The sequence below is a fragment of the Choloepus didactylus genome, chromosome 22 (genome assembly GCF_015220235.1).
Source record: "Choloepus didactylus isolate mChoDid1 chromosome 22, mChoDid1.pri, whole genome shotgun sequence".
NCBI lineage: Eukaryota > Metazoa > Chordata > Mammalia > Pilosa > Megalonychidae > Choloepus > Choloepus didactylus.
In genome coordinates this window covers 12,392,779-12,420,354 of record NC_051328.1, presented here as the reverse complement: position 1 = coordinate 12,420,354, position 27,576 = coordinate 12,392,779, and the positions used below count along the sequence as shown (strand labels likewise).

The following is a 27,576-nucleotide window of genomic DNA, read 5'->3' as shown; positions in this document are numbered from 1 at the left end:
GCGGGGCGGGGGATTCCGGCCGCACCTGGCAGCTCCCGGCTCCCGGCTCCCCGCCCCGACGCAGAGCGCAGCGCCCGGAGCGGCAGCTGGACCCCCGGGGGAGGAGCGGCGCCGGAGCCGGCACCCACTGCGGTAGGGGCGGCGGCGGCGAGAGAAACCTCAGGAGGCGAGCGCAGCGGCCATGGCCGAGTTCCCGTCTAAAGTGAGCACGCGGACCAGCAGCCCCGCGCAGGGCGCCGGCGTCACCGCTGCGGCGCTGCGCCCGGACCTGGGCTTCCTGCGCTCCCTCATCGGTGCGCTCATGCTGCTGCAGATGGTGAGGGCGCGCGCGGGGCTCGGGGAGGGGAGGTCCCATCGGGCTAGGAGGGAGTCGGGCCTCGTTCTTTTGTTTGTTTGTTTGTTTGTTTTTTTTGGAGGGGTCCGTGGACCGCGCAGCCTCCTCGCGGCCCGCACACCGCCAACCCAGGCTCGCACGCGCACGAACGCTCCATGCGTACACCCGGGGCGCCTCCAGGATTGGACCCCGCGAGATCCCCCTGGTACCTTCTCACCACGAGACGCCCCCCAGTTGCAATCCCGGGAGCACAGGCACTGTGCACTAAGGACACAGTGCTCACTCTCCAGCGCCCCATCATTCCCCTCACACACACCCCACAAACGGCCACACTCACAGAAACGCCCACAGAAGCCACGGTCACTGTGCACAACGTACACACTCTGCCAGGACTATGCCGGCCTTCCCTGCTGCCTAGCCCTGCAGCGGACGCATCCAGAGGCAAAGTGCACTGTCGCGCGATCATCTGCCCGGCGCCCAGCGGCTCCGCGGTGGCTGCACCTCAGAAAACTCTCGTCTAATTGAAAGGGCACATCCATCCCCCCAACACATACACGTAGGTGCGGCTTCGTCGGCGTCCGCGCGGGAGCTGGGTCCTTCTGGCTGCTACTGGGTGACCCGTCGGGTTCCAGCCGGTTTGGCCGGCCCAGCGGCGCCGAGATATCGTGCCCAGCGCACGGGCGTTTGTGGGAAGCCAGAGACGAAACTTGCTCCTCCAGACCCCAGCTGAGGTGGACATAGGGGGACGCCGCCTCCACTCCCTACACCCCAACACCAGTTTCAGGCCTGGGGCTGTTCGCTTTCACCCACAGCCCCCTCTTACGGGAGTCTCGGAGCTGGGTGGCTGCCCCTGTGGGAGGCTGCTCCACCAGCTGAGGGGCTGGTCCGTTTTCAGAAGTCTAGGGTGGAATTGGGGGTGGGCCAGGATCCATTTTCCTTAAATCCAGCTAGCGGGGCATTTCCCGCCGTCCCCCTGCTGCTAGGCCCTCGTTGGAGGCTGCCGGGCCCGGGCAGGAGACAGGGTGGTTAGCGCGGTGTCAAAGGTTAGGCTGAGGCTGGGCTGGAAGCCCCCACCTTCTCCTAGGTGAGACCCCCTCCCCTGACACCCCCCTCCCTGCCCCCCGTGCTATTTCTATTTCAGGAGTCATCGAATCAGGACCCAGCAGCTGAATTTTCTGGAGGGGTTTGTTTAAAATGCAGATTTTTTGACCCCACCCCTGGAAAAAATGTGGAATTGGCATTTGAATCTCGAGAAGTGCTGCCCAGAAATCTACATTTTAAAACTCTGCTCCCTATGTGATTGCCGGTCACCCCCACCCAGAGAATCTCTGCCCTGTGGGGAAGAGATCCAGTTCTGGAATAATTTCAAGTCTTGGGGCACTGCTACAGTGCCAGGCTCTGGGCTGGTCGTGAGGGGGCACAGCGGGGAGCAGTGTGGAGGAGGGGAGCTGCTGCCTTCAGGGAGCCCGAGCGGGGAAAGTCAGGTGGCTCAGCGTAGAGGGATAGTTCTCACTGAGTCCAGGAAGGCTTCACGGAGGAAGTGGCTTTTTAGCTAGGTCTTCACTGATCGTGAAACCTCAGGCAGAGTTAGGAAAAGGGCACTGCATGCACCGGGCACTGTGTGAGCCAAGGCTTAGAGGTGGGGAGTTGCAATCTGGCTGGTGAAGCAGGAGTTGAAGCACGTGTTTCTGGTGCGGTCAGAAGCCGCCGGCCTTGAGAACTCCGTGAGAAGGACTTGGTTCTCTAGGCAGTGGGGAGCCTCTGGAGGGTTTGGAGGGAGGGACCTCTGCTGGGCTGAGGACGATGATTGGTCTGGCAGGGTGGATCCTGGCCATTTAGGAGGCACGAGAGTTCTGGTCAACTGGACCTGAGCATGTGGCTCATTTGCACCAGAAGTATGAGAGTTGGAATAAGGGGAGGGCCCTGCAGAGGCTGTGGCTGCAAGGACCTTGGTAGCCTCCTCCAGAGGAGGCTTATATTCCTGATTTAGGGGTCTCCTGGGGGTTCAGCAGCCCAGCCCTGAGCATCTGGGTCCCATTGCACAGATGTAGACACTGAGCTTTGAATAGAATGTGTGACTTGCCACATGTGTTGTTTGATGGAGCTTGACATTTGGGGCTCTAGATTCCCAAGTCCTTGGTGTGTGTGTGTGTGTGTGTGTTTCCTTTGCCCACTCCCAGCCCCACAAAAGATCTCTGGCAGTGTTCACTGAGTTATCACTAATTCAGTGATTTATACTAGTTCAGTGATAAATCCATTCAGTTCCAGAAAGAACATTAGGTGTAGTTATTAAGCCACATAAGACATCCCTAGGGGCTGAGGGACTCCCATCAGAGTTCCAATGTTGATGCTTTGCCAACCTTATTAGAGAAGTTGCTTCCTGAGCTGTTTCTCTGGCAACGGACAGTACCACTGAGTCTGAGTCAGGGGGTTCACCCAACAGGCTCCACATCTGCTGGGAAGACTTAACAGTGATAACAGCTCCTAATAATCAGGCATGCGCTAGGCTCCAGGCCCTTTGCCAAGTTTTATGCCCTCTTATTCTCCCCCATTCTACAGATAAGGAAACTGAGTCTCAGAGGCCAATTACTTGCCCAAGATTTCGGAGCCTGAGAGTGGTAGAACTGGGATTTAAGCCCTGAGTGGTCTGACTTTCCTGGCCCATGCTCTCAATTACCACATTCAGCTATGTTCCCACGATCACAGGAGGGCAATGGGGTCCTCAGGCCCAGCGCCAGATCTCTAGGAGCTCTGGGTCAGGGAGGGAGGTGCCCAGAGGATGTGTTTCCCCTACAGGGATCGGGAAAGGCTGCATGGACAAGCAGTGCATGGGAAGATGGAAGCTGATTCCCCATCAGACCTCTGTTTCCTCAGGATTTGGTGAAGGGTTTGGGTGTGGTAGGTATAGGAGGGCCAAGACGACCTTGAAGAAGACATGCTCTTTGCCTGGCATTAAATGTGTCCTGAAGGACCAGCCTCAGTGTTCCTCACAGGTGTCAGGTGGTGCTCACTGATTTATCACTTTCTCCATCCAGTCACAGAAAGAATATTAGATGGAGTATAATATTAAACCACATAAGACAGAAGTGTTAAAGTAATACAGTTTTAAAAGTTGGTGGTGACTAATGCACAATGTCAATAATAGGGGAAACTGTGTGTCTGTGGGTATATGGGAACTCTCTAGTTTCTGTACAAATTTTCTGTAAACCTAAAACTGCTCTAAAAAAAGTTTTATTAAAAATAAAATTTGGTTGTGGAGAAGGGGAAATTGACTTAAAGAGAGGGAAAAAAAGAGGTTATTGTACCAGGAGTCTAGTAATTTTAAGGTTGTGGATTCCTTGTTGAGCTTCCTAGCAGCCCAGGCAAAAAGGGAAAACAAGACAGATTTATGCAGTTGTCCTCTTAAAAAAAATAGAGACAGGCAGATATGATCTAGAGATCATTATTTTGGTCACAAAAACTTGGAGGTCTTGATTCTGCAGATTTACTGATGTGGAAACAGGCTCAGACAGGATGAGAAACTTATCTGGGATCACACTGGTAGAGTGGCAGAGCTGAGATTTGCACTGTGATCTGGGAATCCAAAGCCCTACTCTCTAGTTAGGCTTCCTGTTTTTTTTTTTTTGGGGGGGGGGGGGGGTGGAAGAGTGGGGGAGGGGAGAGGAGGGAACTTCTGGGACATTCATCAGGTGTCTTCGTAATTAGGGAGGGCTTCCTAGCAGAGGTGGGCTCTAAGTGTTGACCTGGAGGGATTGGGGCTAGGTGAGAAGGAAGTTTAGGGCAGAGCACAGCTTATGCAAAGGCCAGGTGGTCCAAGGCATCCTTGAGGCCCAGGACATAGAAGCCATGAGTGTCCTGTGGCAATAGGGCCATTTGTGCTTGGCACCTTCATTCCTTCCCTCCTGCCCTACCTTCTGGAATAGTGGTAGCACAATTCCCAGTTTGCAGGTGAATAAACTGTCAGAGGCTTCACTAACTGTTGCAGCACAAAGATACATGGGATAGCACTGAGCATACTGGTTGGGAGCACAGACCTAGACATAGAGAGCCTTGGGTTCAAATCCTGACTCTGTGCTCCCTGGTTCTGTGATCTTAGGTAAGTTCCCTAAATTCCCTTAGGGTCAGTTTCAATTGGGTTATGAGGAATGTGGAAGTTAATGCCTGCAAAGGATTTAACACAGTGTACTTTGGAATGAGAGGCCCTTATGCTTGCTCTCAGAGGCCCCTCAGCAGCATCTTCAACATGAGCTTGCATGCTGCCAGGGATGGGGAGCTCAGTCCCTCTCAAGGTAGCCTGCTCCATCCTTGTGCACTTGGGAGTGCTAGAAAATGTTTCCTTATGGTGAGCTTCGTTCTGTCACCAGGTGCTCTCCAGGGCAGGAGATGCCTAGAAGAGGTTGTTGGAGTCCAGGAGATGTGAGCAGAGCTTGTTTTGGAGCTCAGTGATGGCCAAGTAGGGATTGTAGTTGTTGGGACTTCCCGGACTGTCCTGAGCCCTGAGAGTTGTGTGTTCAGACTCCTTAGTGCAGCACTGGAGGCCCCACATGCTCCTTCATCTTCCTCTGATGGAGCTGGGCTGCCCCAGGCAGAGAGGGGCCTTGTATTGTGTGCCTCCTCTTCGCCTTCCCCCACTGGTTGTGGTGGTGGAGGAGTTGGGTGTTTTGCAATTAATTTACAATTACATAATGACTATATGAATACATTCTCCATTGAAAAGGAAAACTTATTACAGATAAGGCTAAAGTTGTCACCTAACCCCTCTCCCCAAGGGTACCACTATTTGGGGTGTTTCCACTTCTTTTTCTGTGCATCTTTGAAAACACTGATGGTTTCATTCTGCATTCTCTGTTCAGCAAGTTGCTTTTCTCACACCCAGAGATACCTTACTCTTTGTGTTACTACTGATGGGTCACCCTCCTTTTTAACTGTTGCTGAGTATCCCATAATGTGACTGAAGCCCCAGCTCATTTAGCCGTTGCTCTGTTGATGGGCTTGTTGGAGTTTTGTTAATTGTCTTGTTCTTTGAAACATTATACAGACACACAGCAAGACATCAGTGAAAAATTAGTCAGTGAAAAATTAGTCTCTCATCACTGACCAGTCCCCCAGGTGCCCTTGGCTGAGGCACCCACCATTCTGTACTGACAGGCCGTGGAGAGCTGGTGCATATTTGTACACATCACCTGCACACGCAACCGATGGGAGCACTGTGTGGGTGCGGGGCCATGCTTTCCCCTTTGGTGAGACTCTGGGGGCTGTTCTATAGCAGGGCTGCACAGTATATCTTTTCTTTTTTTAAATACCTTGTTTACTTAGTTTCTTTAATAGATAATAGCTTTACAATGCTCAAGGATAAAATAAATGGAAATGCATACAGTGAAAAATCTTGGGCCCTGTTGCTTCAAGCCAAGCCCTTCCCCCCGTATCCTTTTAGACTGTCTTTTCACAGATACGAGCCAACAAGACTGGAGATACCTGACTCTCTCCATTTTACCCAGGGGGGCTGCCCTTTTCTTTTTTCACTTAACAATGCTTCATGGAGGCCTTTCTGTCCCGGTGCACAGCGTGCATTCCCTTTTTTGCAGCTTCTGTAGTTGGCCGTTGTGCGGCTGTGGTGTGACATGTGTGGCCTGTCTCCTCATTGACTAGACACTTGGGGTGTCTCGTTCTTTTGCTCTCACACCCTCTGCTGCAGTGAACGTCTTTGCACATGGCTTGTTCTGCACACGGTGAATGCATCAGTATGATACTTTTCCAGAAGCGTTTATAACTTTGGTAGAGATTGCGAAATTGCCCCCTGCAGGGTCACACCTTGTCTCTACTCCGCCTGGCCCCCCCTGCTCCCAGTATGCCTCCTGTAGAGTTCCCACTCGCCACAGCCTCCCCAGCGAGCTGAATTAGCATCCTTTTGGAGGATCCCATAGGTAGGTCAGTGTCGTAGTATTTTGAATTTCTCTTAGGAGTAAGGTTGGCCTTTTTTTTTTTTAAATATGTTTAAGAGCCATTTGTATTTCCTTGTCTTTTTATGTTCTTTGCCCTTAATAATTGTCAGTAGCTCTAGATGATTTGCAAATATTTTTTCCTTGTTTGCCTTTTCACTTTGCTTGTGCTGTTTTTGGTATCACAGGTTTTTGTTTTAGTTTTATATTGTTGAAATTCTTTCTTTTTCTCTTTTTTATTCTGGTGTCCAGAAATTGAGTTACAGTCAGTCTCTCCCACACAGGGACTTGGAAAGTCTCATATCACCTTCAATCACATTTCTGGGAGATGACCTAGAGGAGGAGAGAGCCTCAGTTAGTTTTGTGCTAAGGTGTCTTCAGCGTGTTTCCAAGACATTTTTTTTTTTTTTTTTTTTTGGTGATAAAGAGGGCGCTCTGGAACCTGGGAGACAGCTATGTGCAGAATATAACATTTTAATGTTTTTGTTGTATTTAATTTTTATAGGTAGCTTTTATTGTGGTAGCTCATGTACATTTTTCACTTACTAGTGATTAAAAAATTTGCTTTTAAAATTATTAGTGCACTATATACATGGATATACAGGTCCATCAATAGGGGACTGGTTAAATAAATTATGGTTCCTTGGCATGATAGCATACTAGGAAGGGATAAAAAGAATTAGTCCCTGCCTCTCAAAGAGAAGAACAAGGCAGCTCTATGTATATCCCAAGATCTAGTGTTAAGTGAAAAAGCAAAGTGTATTATAGTGTTTGTAGATGGTTATTGTTTGTGTGGGGAAAATACACTCAAGCACACCTACCCCTCTCTCTCTCTCTCTCTCTCTCTCTCTCCCTCTCTCTCTGCATGTAGACAGTCTCTGGAGAAACACATAAGAAACCACACTGGGTTGCCCTTGGGGAAGAATTTGACTATTGGGAAGAGAGAGGAGACCTGCTGCATACACCATTTTGTTACCTACCGTGTCATACATATTATGTATTTCAAAAATAAATAATATCAAAAGTCTTTTAAAAATACTGAGTAGAAAAATAGTACAGGTAATGGATATGCCAGAAGGTTCCCCGGAGAGGGGAAAGCACTTTCCTAGGGTCACACAGCAGCACGAGACGGCCGCGAATTTGGTGATTTTCATAACTACCCTGGTGTGCCTCAGTTTCCCTGTGTGTAAGTGGAAAGAGTCCACCCCTCTCAGGGTCCACGTCCCATGGAGGACCGTTGCTGCTGTTCTGTGTTCGCCGATTTCCCACTCATAGACAGTCCTGGGGAGCTGCAGTGGTCCTGCCCTGGTCCCCGTGGCGACCGCAAACTGGGCCCTGGTTTCCTTGGCAGCTGTGGGGCTGGCTGGGCCCCTCCTGTTCGCCCAAGGGGGAGAGGCCAAGGCCGCCAGGCAGGGCCTTCCGAGCAGTGGGGGCAGGAAGGCAAGGGCTGCTCGGCACAGACCTGGGCCTGCTCCAGGATATTCCAGCTGTAATGGAGGGAGGGGCAGCAGGGAGGGGCCCGCGCCAGGTGAACTTTGTCACGTGTCACGTCGGCCCCCTTGTGCAGGTGGGTCACTGGCCTGTCCTTGCCGTTTGGGACATGGTGTGGGGGGCTGGCCCAGGCACATTCGGAGCATCAGTGCCAGTGTCGGGACTAGAACGAGCGTCTCTAGAAGGAAGACCAGGGATGGTGGAGGACCCTCAAATCAGGCTGCCCCTGCCCCCACGCCCCAGCAGGCCAGGCCTCCCAGGGTGGGCAGAGTTCATATGCTCCCTGGGGCTGGTTTCCGGGCCTCCTTGGGGCGCTGAGAACTTAGGCTTCCTGTCATCCCCTCTGCCCTTGCCCTTTCCCAGGCACCTCCGAATTATGAATTCGTCTCCAGGCGTGTTCCCCCTCCTGGGAGTTGGAGCTCTGGCCCGTCTGGTCAGGGGAAGGGGCGCCTGCTGGGCCGACGGGGTAAACGAGGGGGGCTGGGTTCGAAGGGGAGAGACCAGGACTCTTTACAAGGGGGCCCGGCCTTCCTGGGGAAGCCCCTGGGTGGCTGGCAGGGTCTTGGTGCTGGGGTAGCACTGAGGTTTTCTGAGGTGGGCCAGGACACCCTCGGGGGAAGGCGGGGAGGGAGGTGGGTAGGCAAGCACAGGAGCTCTAAATTTCAGGCACCCCTGGGGAGCGGTGCCCCTTGCTCTGGGAGCTGTGGCGGCCTTGGGGATGTGATTCAAGGGGCCTGGTGGAGGGGACAGGCTTGGTCTCTGGCCCCAGAGGGAACCAGGGTGGGGGTAAGTCCTAAAACCCTAAGGGAGGACACAAAGGACCGATGAGGCAGGAGTAGCAACTCACCAGGGAAAGTGCACGCAGGGCCCGGAGGACCAAGCTGGGGGGGCTCTGGGGGATCCCAGGCATGGATGTGGGTATGCAGGAACTCCTCAGGTGCCCTCCACCCCTGGGATTTAAAAAATCTGGAATCTGAGACTCAGGGCTGGGGAAAAGCAATTTGACATTAAAAGTCCCACAGGCCGGCCGGGCCCTGAGCCAGTTACTCCCCTCGTTGTCCTTCCTGAGACAGCCCTGAGAAGTGAAGTGGGGTCTCCGCGGGGCCCCCGGCTGCGGGCTGCCTGTTGAGCTCCCAGGTGCAGCATGCCTGGCGCCTGGCACGAGCGGGCCCGGGAGAGTTTGGTCAGTGACTGGATGCCTCGGGCTGGTAACTCACATGCCCGTTTACAGAAGAGGAAGGGGAGGCTTAGGGGAGTTAGTGCCACCCAGACCCCATGGCCGGAGCTGGCGGCTGCACGTGCTTCCAGGCCTCCTGTGCAGCCAGGGGTGAGGGCTCCAGGGTTCTCGAAGGCTCAGAGACCGAGAGTGCTGCGCGGGAATCCCAAAGTGTCCCCACCTAGCCCTCCCTCTCCGCACAGTGGGGGTGGGTGGTGCTGTGGCCGGCCCAGGCGCCTGGAGCCTCTGTCCCCTGCCCCTTTGTCTCCCGAGACACAATGGGTGGCTTTTTGTCCCCATAAAGTCCCTTTCAGTGCAGGGAGAAGGGCCAGGGTGGGGGTGGAGGCTGGGTTGGCCCAGCCAAGTTTGGAGTGTCCTGAGGCTACCCAGATGTGCCCCTGGCCGAGGGGGAACCCCAGGGAGGGATCACCTCGCTGCCCTGGGCCCCGGGTTCCTGGACAGCACAGAGGGGAGGAGGGGAGGAGAGCTCCAGGGGCTCCCAGCACAGCCCCGTGGGCCTTGCCTGGGGTGAGGTGGGCCTTGCCCTCACATTCTTTCTAAAACATTTCGTTTAGTTGCCAACATTTAAAAAGATGAAGATTTCAGATAAAAACCCAGATTTCTAGTATCTCTTGAAAAATGGTAAGTTCTGGCTCCCCAGGCCCGCATTCCCAGCAGACAAGAGTGGGCTGCTCTCCAGTTCCGCTGACCCTGCCGGTCCACCCTCGTAGTTTCTGTGACCTGCCTGCTGTGGGGGCGGCTGAGCTTGTGAACTCAGGCTCAGCCCTCTGGGCTCTGAGGTGTTTTCCCTCCTTGTAACCCTGGGATCAAGGCTCCCTGGCTCTGGGTTTATTCCTCCCACCTCCTCACAGCCCCTCGTGACTGTCCCTTTTACCTCATGACGCACCTGTGAGGTGACCAGGGTAGGGGTACCCTGCTATCCCCTGGTGTCAGATGAGGAAACATACCAGAAGGGTTAAGTGACTTTTCCAAGGCCACACAGCAAATCAACAAGGGCCTTGTCATTTCCGCCCTGCCCAGGAGGTTCAGAGGGTTAAAAGGAGAGTTGAGGTCTCAGCCTTTAGACGGGAGAGGAGTGAGCTTGGTACTCACGGGGATGGTGGGATTCCTCCACAGGGGAGATAGGGCTTTGGGCCTCCTTAGCAGATGCCTCAGAAGGAGCCCCATCACCAAGGGGGACCTCCCTGCTGCTGTCGGACAGAGGGGTGGCTAAGGCCTGAAGGGGTGAGGGGGTCTGCCCAAGGACGCGCAGCCTGTGACAAGCTGGGGGTGTGGGGGTGGAGGGGTGCAGCCTGGAGACGTCCCAGGGCTGGGCAGGCAGCTGGGGCCTCCCCCGGGAGCCGGCTGCCCTATCTAAGCAGGATGGAGCCATACCGGCATTGGGCCCTTATCTGCGCCAGACACGCTGCCAGGTGCTCCTCTAGATCCATTCGCTATCTCACCCAGGCCTTGCGTGCATGTGCAAACCATCCTCTGGAAACTGAGGCACGGAGCACTGACTCAAACCCCCGTTCTTAACCTTGGGTTTCCCTCTCTCGGTGATAATGACAGTAGAAAATGCATTGTTACCCTGAGGGCTCAGGGTAAGTACCTTCCATTTGCTAATTCACTAAGGTCTCAAACCACCCCAGGAGGGAGGCACCGTTACCCCCTTCTGAGGTGAGGACTCTGCAGCAATGCGCCCGAGGTCACGCAGCCCCTGAGTTGGCAGGGCCGGAGCTCGAACCAACTTCCCGTCATAGCCAATGTCACAAAATTGTCCTGAGTGTGAAGAAGTTCATGACATCAGGGTCATCAAAGAGTGGCTACGGAAGAGAAGAGGGAAAAGAGCTGCCCAGGACTCGCTGGAGGGCACGCACCCGCCTGACCTTGGCCTCAGCCGGTTCCCTTTTTAGCCTGCACTGTTAGCAGTTTCTGCAGAAACCAGCAGGGCTGCCCCGGAGCCAGGAGGGACTCTTGGCAGGCACTTGTTAGGTATCTCTCACCTCTGGTCCTGCAGGTGGTTTTACCAAAATCTGTGTTGCCCAATTGTTCAGAAATTCTTATGGAGAAGCAGAGGTCCTGGGAGCATATGTAGAGGGGCCCTTTTTGACGTTGCAGTCCCCTTTAAAAGAAAAAACTCCTTATCCAAGTCTAGGTTTTCAGCATAGATGGCTTAGGAAGTTCTCTTGTTTATCTGCAGCCCTGACCTGGGAGGCGGGGGAAGGTGAGGCCCCAGTGAGTGAGTGCGTCTGTCCGAGAGAGGCACAGCTGTGCGTGCAGACACCTGCAGACAAACGGACGCAGGGGGGAGGCTCACCCCCGCTTTCCCTCGCCTCTGGGTCCCTGCTCAGGTGTCACCTTCAGTCAGATCTTTTTTTTTTTTTTAATTTTTTAAACTTTTTTATTTTGAAATAGTTTCAAACTTAGAGGAAAGTTGCAATAATAATAATAATAATAATAATAAAATAGAAACAAAACCAAGAACTCCAATATACTTCCTACCCAGACAAGTTTTACCAACTTTTATTTTGCCACGTGTGTTTTATTCTATCATTCTGTCTACTACCTACCCACCTGTCATCTGTCCATCTATGTCTGTCTTTCTATCCATCCATCCATCCTCTATACATTTGAGAGAAGGCTGTATACATCATGCTCCTCTAACAATACTTGCATGTATATCTAAGAACAAGGATATTCACTTATACAGCCACCTGAAGCGCAGTTATCAAGTTCAGGAAGTTGAACATTGCTACCAAGCTTACAGTCTATACTCCAATATTTTCAGTTGTCTCAGTGTCATCCTTTTGGGCCTTTTGTCCTCCATTATTAGATCCAGTTCCAGCTAATGTATTGCATTTGCCATTGTTTCTTTAGTATTCTTTACTTTTTTTTTTTTTTTTAGTGAGATCTTTCTTGGCCCCTTATCTAAAATTACAATGGCAACCCCAATGCCCCATCCTGCTTCTGAGTCTGATGTTTTCCTCCCGGCACTTTCCCTGCCAGCCACTCACGTGCTTCTTATTTATTGGGTTGTTTGTCTGGCTCCCACCAGTAGACTGGGGAGCTCCATGGCACAGAGGAGGTGCTCGGTGGACAACTGTTGAATGGGTGAGCCCAGAGAGATGTACCTGCGGAGGCCTGTGCTTGGAGGTGCCCAGAGAGGGTCTAGGTTGCGAGACTCGTTTTCTGGGCCGAGGGAGGCCTGGGAGAGTCCTGGAGGTGGGTAGCAGAATCCAGGCCTTGTGCCTTGTCCTCTGCCAGCTGGAGGACGGGCGAGGGCTCTGTGTGTCAGCCAGCTCTCCCGCCGTCACCCTGGCCCTGTACCAGGGAGCAAACCTCGCTAAAAGGCAGGTCCTCTGGCCTTTCTGCTGGCTAGTCTGGGGGTCCACAGGAGGAGGAGCTGCAGGCCTGGTTGGTGGTTCGGGGTCCTGTCTGGCCCCTGGAGGTGAGGACCCGAGCCCAGGCTCCCCTGCAGGGCCACCCAGGCCAGCGAAGGAGTCACAAATGGGTGCTTACCCTCTCCCGAGCAGGTTCTCCCCATGCACCTGGGCTGGGGCTTGCCCTTCAGATTCTTGGGGCTGGTGGGGAGAGGACTGGGGGAAACCAGGGATGGATCTTTCCTGATTCCAGGGCAGAAACCGAGGCGGCTCCCTGGGCCTAGAGCCAGGGCAGCAAAGCCAGAAGGAGCACTGGAAATTCCTGCTGCTTATCGGCCAGCTTTATCTCCCAGAGGTCGCATTTGCTGATCTGGAAACCAGGGGTGGGGCTGGTGGGCCGGGCCTGGGAGTCTGGATACCCTTCAGTTGCCAGTTGACATGTCCTCATTTTTCACATGCCCTTAAATAACTTGCAGTAGCCAACAGGTTCCAGGGAAGGGCAGGTCTGGGTTCAAATTACCCACAGGTGCCCACAGGCACATCTCCCTTTGAGCTTGTTTCCTCACCTGGAAAATGGTAAGAATAAGTAGTACTGGTTTATTGGGAAAGTTCGATGATGTAGAGGTGCTTCGATGCCTGCCCAGGGCCAGAGGGCATTGATTGAATGGTTATTGTGATCCAGGTGTATTAGTGACAAATCAGAGTTGACAGGTGCATGTTAATGCAGAGCCTGAATTGGTCTTGTCTTGATTTTTCAATTCACTGCATTTTTTAATATCAGTTCCTTTCATGAAACTGGAACCGGGCAACACAATGGCAGTGCAGGCCCTTAAGGAAACCTGCCTCAGATGAAAAGATAACAGTTTGTCCTTGGTATGGCCTGTTTTCACCTGGGAAAGGTGCCCCAGGTGACTGCTGCAAGAGTATTTGTTCTTCAGAATAGTGACCTCACTCCAGCTCTTGTGGAGAAGGGTCCTTGGCCTCCCCTGATGTCTGTTTCAGACAGGGTGTCCTAAGGATGGGTGGTAAAAGGTGGGAGGGGGTGGGGAGCCTTTTCTGAGAGTCCCTGGCTCTGGGTCCTCCTTGCTAAGGGCTCTCTGCCCTCAGCTTGGTAGGTGACCCCAGGCAAGGCCCTGCTACTTCATCCCACCTTCCTTGCCTGTAAAGTGGGCCCCACAGGCCCCCACCCAGCTGGCTTGTGCTGCTTAGAGGAGAGCACAAGGGGGTATTTGAGGCTGGCAGGGTGCTGTGGGGGGTGGGACCCCTGGGGACCTGCCTGCAGGTGTGGAGGGGCAGGTGCAGAGCTCTGGGGAGAAGGGAGGCTGGGCCTCCCACCTTGGGCTGAGAACATTCTCTGGGTCAGGAGAGGCCAGGCCAGGGGGCAGGTTTTTGATCCCTCTCACTGGTGAGGAAAGGAGGCTCAAGTCCCAAGGACCTATTGAGCAAGTACTATGTGCTCTGCACTGTTGTAAGCACTGGAGATACATCAGTGACAGCCCACAGAATCCCCTGCCCTCCCGGAGCCTGCATTCTGGAGGGTGCAGCTCCCCATGTGGCCCAGGTGGTGCCCCACAGAGAGAGGAAGGTGCTGGTTCAGTGTAACTCAGCAGAGCCAGGATTCGAGCCCCAGCTCTCGACTCCCAGGCCCAGGCCTCACCCACCCTTTCCCCAGAGGGGTGGTGGGAAAAGCAGGTGGGCCGTGGCCTTCCTACCCCAGGCTGGCTGAGATGCCTCTTTAGGGGGAGAGGGGAGGGAGGAAAAGGATAGAAGTTAGAGGGGGTGTGGCCCCCTGGGCCAGCCATGCTCACTCCTGTCCTGACCCCACGTGTAGGGCATCAGGCAGACTTCCCTTCTGGACCCTAGGCAGAGGTGCTTCAGGGTGGGGGTGCCTAGCGGGACCCCCAGCTCTGGCTGTACTCTGGGCCACAAGCCACAGGGTATGGGCCAGGAGCTCTTGGCAGGCCCTCAATGGATATGAGCTGCTAGGGAACTTTCTGTCTCCAAAAACCATCAGCCAGCTGCGGATCTTGCTCTCGAGCTACTTCTTTGCAATCCTACTATTGGCTCATCCTTGGGCAACGGCCCTGCACATTGGCCACCTGCCTGGACAATGTCCAGTGGAAGGAGGGGGACAGCTCTGGCTCTGTCAGCAAGCCCAGCCTTTCTCCAAAGCCCCACGGCAGACCCTCCCCTCACCTCAATGGCCAGAATCAAGTCATGCTTAGTAGGCAAGGGATTCCGGCAGGTGCCACCTGGAGTAGGGAGGACACCCCCACCCTGGGGATCTTGACCGGCAAGGAAGGAGGTGGGAAGGGTGCTCAGGGAGGTGCAGGATGTCCCCAGGTGAGCGACCACTTGCAGGCCTCCTCTGAGCTCCCTTGCTAGGCCACGTCCTGCCAGGGACCAGCAGACCGCCGCACGAGAGGCAGCAGCCAGTCATTCATGTAGAATTCCCCATGGCCAGCTGGGGGCTCAGCCTCTCCTGGAATAAAAAAAAAACACTTCCAGTGCACCCACCACATGCCAGGGTCTCATCTCAGCGCTTCATGAACGTGAATTCATTTGTTCTCAAAGTAGCTCTGTGAGGTAGGTGTGGTCATTATACTCGAAGCACAGAGAGGTCATGAGCTTGCCCAAGGTCACACAGCTGGGGCTTAAACCAGGCAGAGTCCACGCTGCCAACCATGGGACTCACTGACTGTGCTGCGGTGTTAGGGACCCAGCATGCCACTTAGCAGTGGTATAACAGATGAGTTCTTTAGCTTCTCTGAGGCCCAGCTTCACCTGTAAGGTAGGGTGGTAATGTCTGTAGAGCAGGTGGAGCAGGGGAGAGCAGGAGAGGACGGAGAGGTTGTCACCCAAAGGACTCCGTGATGCTCCTCAGCTGGGTCCAGCTAGAGAACATAGGAGCTATTCTTTCCCCCTCTGTGACTGCCTGTGTCCCTCCCTCAGGATCATGCTGGCAACTTGGCCATTCTTTCAGCAGCTTTTCCTGAGCATCTGCCAGGTGCCTGCTCCTGAATTGGGGGGCAGGATGCAGCTGCACACAATGGCCATGGGCCTGCCCTCAGGGAGCTCACAGCCTGGGGAAGCAGACAGTTAGGGTCCTGGGAGGTGGGGGCCTGGTTAGCCACAAAAGCAGGGGAAAAGGGTTCTGGAATCCAGGGTTCTGGAGGGGTGGGAAGGTGACCTGGAGCACAAAGCATCCCAGCTGAGACCTGCGTTACCAGGCTAGGGCTCCTACACAGTACCTGGTATACAGTAGAAGCCAAATAAATATTTGTGGATTAAATGTTTCCTGCAGAGGGCGCATCATGGCAAAGGCCTGGGGCCTCTGGTCTGGGGCTTCCTGACAGTGAGGGGCTCTGGGAGACCCTGGCCCTCTTTTGCCCCCTGCAGGTGCTGGGCCTGCTGGTGTGGGCCCTGATTGCTGACACCCCGTACCACTTGTACCCAGCGTATGGCTGGGTGATGTTTGTCGCTGTCTTCACCTGGCTGGTGACAATCATCTTCTTCATCCTCTACCTGTTTCAGCTGCACACGAAGTTGTACATGGTGCCCTGGCCACTGGTGGTGAGTCTGGTGGGGGGTGTGCTGGGGGTGGCTCCAGGCCTGATCCTCTGGGGATGGCTGTGACGGGACCCCTGTGACCTTCCCTGTGCTGGCAGCGTGGGGGTTTGGCTGAAGTCCTCGCTGATCCTCAGCCGGCTACAGGGAGGCCAGCAGACCCAGGGGAGGGTTGGTGGGGGCTGGGCTCTGGTTTTCCTGAGCACTGAGCAGCCGTGACCCACAGTGAGCTGAGGAGGACATTGGCTTGATTTTCCCTGGGAGACTGTTTGGAATCTCAAAAATACTTTTCCTTTTGGGGGATGGTCAGGATTTGCAGCTGTGTTGCAGGGGGACTGACCCACTGTGGCTCGGCCCTGACGGGCAGCCCCGCAGCCAGAGGCTGGGGTGAGATGCTGTGAATTACCCAGGCTGGGGCCCAGCTCAAGCAGGCCAGCCTGGGAGCTTGTGCAGCGGAGCTGTCCACCCGGCTACCTCCAGGAAAGGGTGGGCACCCCAGGGTCACCCCAGGTCAGTCTCCGCAGGACACAGGGCCAAGAGTGTACATAGGAAGTTCCCCACCAGCCACAGAGAAAGCTGCCACGTTTTTTTACCCCCCTGACCCGGAAAACCCCTGCAGCTGGGGTCTGGGGCTTCCAGTAGGTGGAGAGGCAAGAGAGGCACATGATTGTAAGACAAGCAAGGCTGGGACTAGGCAGCATTGTTTGGAATTCAATGACTTCTGAAATTGAGGAAACGTGAGTCATCCTCGAGACAGAACGGGTTTGTTAGATCTTGACATCACTGGCAAGGGCCGGGCGGTGTTTGTGGCAGGCACTGGGCTTGGAGAGATCCTGGGGCGGGAAGGGGTCTGACTTCCTGGCTCAGCATCCAGCCCAGGCCCCGGGAGCTTTTAAGAACTCTCCAGAGATGGAGGAGACTGAGCTTTGTAAGGCACAGATATGGGGCTCCAGCTGCAGCAGTTGGTGGAAGGGGCCCCTTCCTCAGGCCATGCTGGCAAGGCAGTGTTTTTGGGGATCCTGGACCTTTTCACAGACAGGGCTGGAGAGCTTGACTGCATCTGGTGAAGGCTGGCTGAGCATGGCCAATTTAATATGAAAGTCTTGTATGAAATCTCCAAAGTTTAAAATGTTGGTAATTAAAAAAAAATCTGTGCAACAAAGCAATCATGTCTGGAGGGTTACCAGTCTGCAGTTTTTGTTGAAGAATTGTTAACTGGCTCCAGGGGGCAGGCATTTTTTTTTTTTGTCTGCTTGTCTGGGGGGTTGGAAGGTGGAGCCAGCTGAGGATGTGGGATCTGCACCTGGTACCAGATTGTCAGCTGAGGCCCCTTCCTGCCAGTCTGGCTTGCAGCTGCTTGGAGTGGGGTCCTCCTGGAGCCCTTGAGCCTGGGTGTGGCCAACAGGGAGGCATGGACTCCTTCCTTTGGGGCAGAGATGGGGGTTGCAGACCCCTGCAGGGCCAGCCAGAGCCAAGCCTCCAAGCAACAGGGAAGGCCTGGGTTTGGCCCTAAGCCCAGCATGGAGGGGCAGCCCCATACTTCTTTAACTGGTACAAAGAGATGGGCCATGGATTGGCTGGCCTTTGGGAATGGGCCACCATTTCCCCACCCCTCTCTCAGCCTCAGATATGTTAAGGTTCCCGGCTCCGTGGCCCTCTGGGCTGACCAAGGTGCCTGTGCTGGCAGCTGCCTCTTGGGTCCTTCCTTTCAATTGTCTTCACCCAGTTCCTTGAGCTCCAGCCCATTCTGGCTACCAAGGGGGTGTGCTGGTGGGACCCGGGAGATTCTAGTTCTTGAAACTGTTGGTCGTGCCTTAAGTCTTTTCTACCCCCCCCCCCCCCCACTGCTAGTTAATGGTCTTTAATGTCGGTGCCACCGTTCTCTACATCACGGCCTTCATCACTTGCTCCGCTGCAGTGGATCCAACATCCCTGAAGGGCACCCGGCCGTACAACCAGCGTGCAGCTGCCTCCGTGAGTATCATTTCCTGGGGCTCCTTGCAGTCTATGAGGGAGACAGGGGGTCAAGCACAGGCAGGTCTGTGCCCGTGAACTGTGCACATACCTCTCGGTGGGTCTTAGGAGGGAGCCAGGCTGACTTTCAGGCTTTGTGATTAACAGCAAAACCTTGAGGAAAGGGGTTGTGATGGCTACTGGAATTTTAGGATTAACTGTTGAACTTTGCTGCCAATCAGTTGTGCCACCCTGATTCAGGGTCACATGCTCCCTTGGAGAATCTGTTAAAAACTATGGATCCTCCCTCCTTGAAAAGTGCAGATTCAAGAATCTTTTGGTTTAAATCGTTTTGGGGTATTCGTGGCTTCCCCCATGCAGCCCAAACTTGGGCTCCATGTCAGGTTGTCAGGAAGGCAACAGCAGTCCCCTCCACACCTGTCACTCTGCATTCCATGAGGCGCTGCACGTACATGTCCTCACAGCATCCTTAGACTCCGCTCCGAGGACAGACAAGGAAACTGAGGCTCAGAGAGGTTAAGCAACATGCTAGAGGAAGTCCAGGGTGGCAAGACTGAGACCAGGACTTGGATTTTCTAACATCTCCTGAAGTCATGGTCACGAGGCTAGACAAGGAACGACTTGAGTGCATCTGTAGGTGCTGGTGTAGGGGTATGAACTGATTCCAGAAAATTCCTAGGGCAGCCTCTGAATGTTGCCTTTTTTAAGCTAAACCCCTGATATGTGTCTAAAGTAGCTCCTATTCCTCACTCTATCACATTGCCCAGTGTGATATCCTTTGTTGTCCTTTTCACAATCTACATACCTTACCTATGTGGTTACTGACTGTTTCCCCTCTAGAATGGACTGGCTGTTTACCTAGAACCTGACACCCATTAACTCCTCCATTGAGCTGTTAAAAGCATATGACTCGGTGTGAACTGAGGGACTGGGACTCAGTGCTTTACTACCTGTGCCTCCCTGAGGGTACCCTACTGACTTGGCCTTGGTCCCCTTCTCTCCCCTCTCTTTCAGTTCTTTGCATGTTTAGTGATGATTGCCTATGGAGTGAGCGCTTTCTTCAGTTTCCAGGCCTGGCGAGGAGTGGGCAGCAATGCAGCCACCAGTCAGATGGCCAGCGGCTTTGCCTAGACCACCTGTGTCCAGGCCCACCTTGGAGCTGAAGGCTGCAGCCGGGTCCCGGTTTAGGGGCAGCCCACAAGCACGAGGCCTGAGGGCTGCAGGGAGTCAGCCCGGCAGGCGGACTGTCCTTGCTCCTGTTTGCTCACCACATGGAGCACTTGTGACACTCCTAAGGAAACAGGGCCCTTCCTCTGGTTTGGCCCAAGTTGGCTGGAGACAGACCATCTGCTGAGATCTCCTCTGCACCTCCATTCAGCAGAAGATGATGGGAAATGGGGTTCTCATTGTCTCCGCTTTGTCCTTAGAGGCCTTCAGAGTCCAAGGCCAGGGCCCACCTTTCTCACCAGCACTAAATGCACTAACAAGACTCCTCCGACCTGCAGCCCCTGACGCAGAACACCATAAAGCTAACAAGCAACATGTGTTTATATTCCTTGTTCCAGGAGAGCTGAGCAAGCTCATGCAACCTATTCTGAGTTATTAAAACAAATGCCCATGGCCCTTTCCCCCAAGGAAATGTGTCACTTGTTGGGAGGGAGACATTTGTGGGAAGAGGACTGTTGATTTCTGACAGTGTGGTTTTCCTTCCCTGCATTTTAAACTCACCTGTTATTTAAAGCACATCAGTTTTAAGCAGCTTCTCAATGAGAAAACCCATCCAGGTTTTCCAAGCCCTTGTTTTTTAATACTCCCTTTGGGAAAATCTAACATCAGTGCCAACTGCTTTTCTGACACTGTTGATTAAGCACTTGGGACATGAAGTGAGGGAGGGACTCAAGACCTTGCCTGGCGAGTTGTCATGTGGTTAGTGGTGACTTTTTTTTTAAAAAAACAAAAATAAAGATGGAAGAAGTTATTTGGTAAAGCTGTTAGGGGAATCATGGTATAGATGTTTGTAAACTCCAGGATGCTGGAGGTTAAGACTATACAAAGATCCCCAAATGCCTGTTACAGGGAAATCCAAGCTCCACGAAGTCAATTGTGACATGCTTCCTGCCTGCTTTGCCAGGACAGTCCCCGTTTATGCTGCTTGTCCTGGCATAAAGTTAAATAGCAACCCTTTATTCTCAAAAGTGTCCTGGTTTAGACAAATCAGTCAACCTACCTTTAGGCAGGTAAGGTCATCTTCCTGAACTTAAAGTCTACTTTTGAAAGTTTGTGAAGTTCAGAGAAAATATAATCAAAGTGATTAGCCCGTGCTAGATGCTCAGAACAGGTAAAGGTAGCAGAAAGGAGAGCAGCTAAGTCCTTCTCAACTTATTTTTATACCACAGCCCAATATTCTTTGAATAAGCCACAGGCATTTCCAGGCACTCCTTAGTCTTTAAAAAACAAACAAACAAACAGCAACAGTTAAAATGTAACTAGATTCAAGCAGCTGGAAATGAGCTATTCTGTTAATAACTGGTGGGGATCAAGTAGGGTAATCCATGTTCCAGTGCCTGTATTAATAGCATCCTTTTTGTTCAGTGTCTCCGTCTGAACAATAAATTACATTCATCCCAGGATTAAGTCACAAGAAGAGTTTAGCTTCAAGGAAGATCAACCCATCTTCTCTTGAGGCTTAAGAGGAAACAAAATCCTAGACAAGTTAGAAAGCTCAGGCCTATCACCAGGTTTCTGACCTCAGACTATCTCAGTAGAGCCATCATAGATGTGCATAGTCAAACAACTACTTTTTGGTTCAGGCCAGCACCTACCTACCTCCTCCTTAGACTCTGCTGTGTGGGTGAACACTGCTTCCTGCAGGTGGGGAGTCCGGGTAGGAAGCAATAGGAAAATGCACCCTCTCCTGAGGCCGGGGCCAATGTCGGGTTTCCTCACCCTGGGTAAGGCCTGAGCCCCATGGAAGGTGGCACATGACATCACAGGGTAGTTTCTGTGTGGACGGAGAGGCAGGTTTCTCATTTTCTTCTAAAGGAAATCAGAAAGTCTATCTTCTATTCAGGCTTGCTTTCCTCTGAGTGGAAAAGGTGAAAAGGACAGTTTCCCTTTCTCCTATTTCGTCATTTTATCTTTGGATCTTCCTAACTGCCTTTTCTAGCCTCCCAGACTGACTAACAGGTCTTCATCGTGGGCTTCCAGCACGCCGGCCTGCGATGGACAGTCCTGTTTATACTAACAAGATGGGACAGCAAGCCCAGAAAAGATGGCATTTTTAAAAACTGGCTCTGAGAGTGCCTTTGCCTCAAAAGGACCAAAGCACTAATATCCTAATGGCAGCTACATTAAAGGTGTTGACTAGTTTAGAACAGTGGTTCCCACAAAACACCTCAGACTTTTACTCACAGTGCTAAAGTGTTTCTTAGTAAGCAACACAGTACAGAAAAACATGCCACCTGTAGCTTATTCTTTAAATCCAGAACAGCTCAGTGGAAAGTCAGTACAGAATTTTATTTTTATTTAAAAACTTTTTTCAAAGGTACACGTTGGGAATTAAACTGTTTTTTCTTCTTTCTCAGGACATGGCATACATGTTTTCTGGTCACTAATGTTATACCAAACATTTTACTAAACCAAAGCCAGACAGAAAGCCATGAAAGCTGTTTGCTACCTGCTAGTCATGCTGAGCTAGAGCAGTGAACACCATCTTGGTAGGAGAGATGTGATGTGAAGAAGCAATTGCAGTCACGTTTTTTTTTTTCACTAAACTTGACACCCATCCCAACAAAATCTAATGAATTGATTTATATAGAAAGGATTTTAAGGAAACCTGCACAAACACTTAACATGCTATATAAGTAAAGGATACCTCTTAGTCTACATTCAGCGCACAGCTCACATTCATCAGTGCCCAGTTAGGAACACCAATGTAGAAAGCATTTTTGCTTTCATAGCACTAACATCTAAAAAGCACACAGCATATAATACTTTGATCTTTAAGTGGGTAATCATGGAAATTCCAAGATTAGATCCACTAGGTTAGCCTGAGTATTCATCTATAAAAATATTTTTCAAAAAATAATGCTTAAAAGAGGCTTCTAGGAACACAGTGGGACTATATCAAGACCAGCAGAAGATAGTGACAAAAGGACTAGAAAACACAAGCTGAGTTTTACATGCAGCTTTTAGGTAAAAGGCATCTCTTTCCACTGACTGCCAAGGCCAAGACTAGCTATGAAAATAGGGGCTCCGGAAATCTAGAGACAGGAGTGGTGACACTCTAGATAAAACACTGAAATAAAAACCCACCCAGCTGGACCACTGGGGCTGAAGGACTGAAACCAAGCAAAAGAGCTGAGCATGCAGAGAAGATTCCTGCAAAGCCTACTCTGGTACTGGGGGCAGAGAGGGCTCGTGATGGTGGGTTACTCCACACTGTTGACATTCCATTTATGCTGAAGGAAGGGCTTCTCCCAGATGCACTTGAGAGAGTTGTCTACTCTAGGAGGGGCTCTAGGGTTACTGAATACAAGAAGGTGGCTCAGGAGAAACAGGTCCTGGGAGGGTCAGGGAATTTTCTTTTTGACTCATCAATACTTAACATTAATGAAGAGCCACATGACAGTCAGTCTTTGCAAGCTGTATTCTCTTGTTGGCATTAGCCAAAGCCTCATTGAGCCCACCACGCTGGTGACGTCTAGACCCAGTCCAGTGCTTAGAGATGGGAGCTAGTGCCGCAGATTGTTCTGGGAAGCTGGCGTGGAAGATGATTTGCACAATGAAGTCACCACTAAACCACTGCTTAAGTCCAATCCTCGGCCTTCTTTTTCCTACATAAGAAAAGTGACAACTGCAAAGTCAAGGAGTAGGAAAGTCCTTCCTGGCTCAGGACCCTGCCTCTGGTATGGGGAAGGAGGTGCTGTGGGTAGAACTGCATACCACCAGGGGGTACACAGGAAGGGGAGGGAGGGTATTCTGCATTTTTGCTTAATTCTAGCCCTGTTTAGTCTTAAAAAGTACACTTTTCTACATTGAAAAACATTTGTTTTTCATATAAAAAGCCTGTGTTATATGAAACGCAAGGCAGAATTAAAACTGCTTTTTGGCTTTGCCCTTTTGATTATTTCAGGGCCCTGGGGAGGTGCTTGAGGCCTGTTTCACCAAAACATGAAAATGATTGGACAGCATGAGTCCCAGGTCCCAACTAGGGTACAACAGAGGCTCAATCTTCTGGTACCTCACTAGCCGCTAGACTAATACTGGCCAGTCCTGAGGGAGAATAATGGGGAAGCATGGGAAGTAGTTTGTGTTTGACAGTTCTGTTTCCAAATGGTTCAATGTGACTAAAAAGGCAGAAGTGACTTACTGCTCTGTAGTCCAGAAACATTTCTTTAAAAGCCAGAAAATCTGTAAATGTGAGCAGCATGTCAAATATGTCACCAGCCACTTCATCTTTATGGTGCCTACAAAAGGAAAAGGATAGCTGTTTCTTCAATGAATGACATGCAGGCATCCTCTCTTCACTATTTCATTCAAAAGTTTTGAAGACCTCCCACCCAAGAACTAACCATCAGGGCCCTGACAGTCAAGCACTGGAAAAAAAAAAAAGTCTTTTCAGAGTGGGGAAGGTGAAAAACCATAAAAGATATAGAGAGGCAAACTCAACTCACTGTAATGTTGTTGTGAAAGCCGCCATGTTAAATCCAGGAATCCTCTCCAGCAGCTGTTCCTCAATATACTTTTCTACCAAGGAAATCTACAGCAGTAAAAAGGATCTTGGTCAGACCACAATTTAGGAAAAGAAAAACTTCTTTTTCAGAAATCCTGTCCTCCAGTCCTTCACAAATATCTCCTGAGTGCTGGGGACATGAAAGAGGACCAAAACACAGCTCCTGTGGCCTAATGTGGGAGCATATTGGCAGATAATTACACTGGTGAATGCTCTAATATAGGTAGAGGCTTTTCTTCTTGGATAGATGAAAATTTTGCAAAAATAACATCAACAAAAAGCATACATTTGGAGTGGTTACAGGTTCCTTCTAAGGTTTCACCTAAACTGAGGCTTGGCTTGAAACTTCTTTCATCCATTATGCCGGGCCTTTGTGTTAAGAAAATAGTCTTGGAGGCTTAAACCTATTCTTAGGCAGCTGATGTTATCCCAGGAGGCTGAGACCACCAACTAGTTAGTGATCTTGATCTCAGTTTTCACTTTTACCTAACAGCCAGGCAAACCTGTCTGGATTATGAAGTAGAAAAAAACTGCATATGAAAGCCAAAAGGCCAAAAGCATACAAATGCAAGGTATGTTGAAACCACATACTATAAATGAAACAGCATTTTTTAAATTAAGTAGCTGATGAGATCATCAAATATTTGTCTGAAAGACTTTTGGAAAATGACCACATGAGCTGCGTGGAGAAATAATCAACAGGAGATGGGAACTATACCAGTTTCTAATTGGGTATTGGTGGCAGATTTTAAAAGGCAAGAGCAAATTCCAACATCTTTTGATTCTGCATTTAAATTTTAAAGAAATCCTCATCTGGTAAGAGAAAAAGAAATCCACTTACATATTCATTAAAAATGGGCGTGTAGGTGAGTTTATTCTCTTCTGTGTCTTCAAACTCCTGGTAGTACTTGTCCATGAAATTTCTCTGTAATAACTGGAACTCGTCATCTGAACCATAACAGGGAAATGTATTCTTTTTACTGGAGACTAAAAAGCATCTGGTATATGAGGCAGTACTTCTGTGGTGGTAGTTCTGCTTTCTCCCTGGCCAGTGGAGGTGAGGGAAAGCTGATGGTGTTTTAAGGGGACAGGACATTCTGCTGAATGGGATGTAAAGCAATCCAGTCCATTTTAAATACATTTCCTATAGGGTGGCTTGGGAACTCTCTCACATTATCACTTTTCTATAAAGGAACAAATCAGTTCTCTCTTATTTTAGCTATATACTCCAGAATATAATGTTAGTAGCAGTGGTACAAACTTTAGTGATTAAAAGTATGGCCTCTGATAGAGGCCAGACTATCTGGGTTCAACTCCCACTTCAGCCATTTATTAGCTGTATGACCTTGGAAGTTTCTTAATTTCTCTAAGCCCCAGTTTCTTCATCTGAAAAATGAGGATGATAACAGTATCTATCTCACAGAATGGCAAGGCGGATTTTGGACATTAGGGAATTTTAATCTTAACAACTGAACAGAACATTATTTCTAAAAATAAAAGGAAAGCTTCACAGAGGACCAGACATTGGGATAAATACCGTGGGTTCTCCCACAGCATACAGGCTACCCATAATAGGCAGTTTCCTCAGGAATCCTCAAAGCCACATGGGATGAGAGTTTAGCTGTGAAAAGGGTTAAGGGTATTAACTTTTACATGACCTGAAGGTATGAATACTTAGTCAGCGATTTTCAGACTAAACTGGATAAGCTATACAGCCAGTAACACCAAAAAATATTATGTTTCTTTTCCTGATTCTCAGAAAACTTAACAGAATTTTCTCATTAGTTTTTCCTACCCATGTATTTATCTTAAGCCTTTGGTGCTTGTCACACTGCTTCCCTGTTACTTAGCAGGACTTATTTACACCAAAATGAACCCACAAAAAAGGACTAAAAACCCAGGAAACCGGGAACCAGCTGAAGGACACCTTTGTTTTCTTCATGGACCTGTGTGCTTCTGGTTATAGTTTTACAGCACAAAAATATTAAAGCTCAAACTATCTGAAAAATGAGACTCCTCATATACTACATGACGAGATAAAGTGGGTCCATCTTTCCTGAAGTTTTCCCAAGAGCCCCATAACTTCTAGATACCCCACCAGTCAGGCCTGGGGACTCTATACGGCTATTAGTTGTTCTGAGGGGTACGAGGGTATTTGTCTCAAAGGCAAATCACAGTAAGGCTTACTAATATCACTTGCACTACATAAAAAATGACATGTAGCTTCATGTTTTCTTTTAAAATGAACTCTCCAAATTGATTTCAATGTCCTTAAAAGCCCCCAAGGGTCTAAGAACTAAAGAGTACTGGTCTTCCAGTTGTGGTGAGGAAGCTTACCCATGATAATGTCCTCCAAATATCCAACCACAGCATCAAATTCTGCATCAGAGGCGGAAGAGCTGAAAATTAATATTCCCGGATTAGGTGCTGTATCAAATTATTGGTTAATTTAAAAGTTACGGTCATTTTCAAACACGCAAAAAGAAAATTAAGTAAAATGACCTGCCATCACCCAGCTTTGATAATGAAGAATGATTGTCTAATCTAGCAATTCCAAACAGAAGAAAACCCACTTTCCCCACCAGTGGTATCAAAGTTGAATGTTATGGTTCCACTTTCAGGAAACCCTGACATGAGACAATGAATTACAAAAGGGACAAATAAAGGGAGCAAAGGCTGGCTTCCTCGCATTTATCTGCGCGGGATCTACTCACCGCATCGCTATCACCTCACACCTATTTGCTTGTCAGCATGAAAACGGCGTGGGCGAGATCCTGGCTAGGAGGGTGATCGGGGGAGTTCCTGGGGCAGGGGCCTGGAGGGCCGTCTGACCCGCGGTCAGGCCTCGGCAGCTCACTCCCCCCCCCCCCCCAGGTCCTGCTGGCAGGTAAGGGCGGGAGGCTGGGTGGGGGATTGTGATGCGGGCGTTGACGCCGGGTCCTCCGGGACCTGAACTTTGCGGTCGGGCGGTCGCAGCAGCCGCAGAATCAAGACCCAGAACCGGGGCGGAGCTTTGAAGGCGGCCCATCCCCCGGAAGAGACCCACCGCATCGAGCGGAGGCCGAGGCCCCAGCCGAACGCCCGCAGCTCCGGCCTTCAGCCGCCCGGGTAACACTCACAGGGACAGCGCGAAGCTCTCTTCCTCTAAGGCGTCCATCGCCGCCGCCGCCGCCGCCGCCACATCCACCCGCGCCGGACGACCAGGCCCTTCAGTCTTCTACCCAGCCCGCTGTCCGGGCCCGGCTTCCGTTCCGCTCCGCTGAGTCCCAAACGGCATCGAGGGCGCGTCGCGGGGCCTGGAAGAGGCCTCCCCGCGGGGCCCACAGCCTGCCACGGCCCAGCCGAGTTTGCGCCTGCGCTCCTCGCGCAGCGGCCACGCGCGGGCCGGGCCTGAAGGCCCCACCACGCCGCTCCGCGCCCGCCGCCGCCTCTGCGGTCGCGGCGTCCGTTACTGACCGCTGGGCGCCGCGCCCCGCCTCCCGTCACCATGGCCACCGAGCCCCCTTCCGCCCGCCTCATTTCCCGCCCGGGGCCTCGCGGGGTCCAGACAGCCAATCCCAGACGTGCGTTACTCGACGCCAGGGGCGGGGCAAAGATGGAGAGAAAAAGGGAAAGAGAAGAAGTCGGCAAGGCGTCGGACAGCAAGGAATGCGTTTACTGAAATGTTCATGCGTTATGTAGTGATTAAATCTCACGCCGTCCCCATTTTATGGATGAAAGAAATGAAGCCGAGAACCTCAATTTTCTCACTTGCAACTTCGGGATAAGTTGCACCTCGCAGAGTGTTTGTGAAGATGAAGTATTTTAAAGCATGTTTTCAGGGCACTGTAAAACTACAAATCGCTTGAGAACCAAGCCATCTTTTGAGCATACTGCGAACGTTTGATGTCCAAGCCATTTCCTCCCCCTCGTGGAATGAAAGCCCCACTGCAAGAACT

At 51.3% G+C, this 27,576-nt stretch overlaps 2 protein-coding genes across 7 annotated transcripts; one reads left to right on the top strand and one right to left on the bottom strand.

The window, feature by feature from the left end:
- The first annotated feature begins 14 nt into the window (after positions 1–14).
- LOC119519017 (plasmolipin) lies at positions 15–26,410 on the top strand. Its single transcript, XM_037816492.1, has 4 exons — positions 15–316; positions 15,763–15,936; positions 17,782–17,904; positions 18,919–26,410. Exons 1-4 carry the CDS (start codon positions 182–184, stop codon positions 19,033–19,035), a joined length of 549 nt encoding a protein of 182 aa, XP_037672420.1. The 5' UTR covers positions 15–181; the 3' UTR covers positions 19,036–26,410.
- LOC119519016 (ADP ribosylation factor like GTPase 2 binding protein) lies at positions 21,402–27,102 on the bottom strand. Of its 6 annotated transcripts, none has more exons than XM_037816485.1 (6): positions 26,758–27,102; positions 25,976–26,037; positions 24,480–24,706; positions 23,580–23,665; positions 23,276–23,372; positions 21,402–22,739 (listed from the first exon to the last, which is right to left on the bottom strand). In XM_037816485.1, the coding sequence occupies exons 1-6, from the start codon at positions 26,793–26,795 to the stop codon at positions 22,638–22,640; spliced, it is 612 nt and encodes a 203-aa protein (XP_037672413.1). In that variant the 5' UTR covers positions 26,796–27,102; the 3' UTR covers positions 21,402–22,637. The 6 variants fall into 6 exon arrangements, with proteins under 6 accessions (XP_037672413.1, XP_037672416.1, XP_037672417.1 ...); XM_037816488.1 differs by having other exon boundaries at positions 24,480–24,586; positions 26,758–27,095; XM_037816489.1 differs by having other exon boundaries at positions 24,480–24,586; positions 26,685–26,762.
- Between the last annotated feature and the right edge of the window lie 474 nt (positions 27,103–27,576).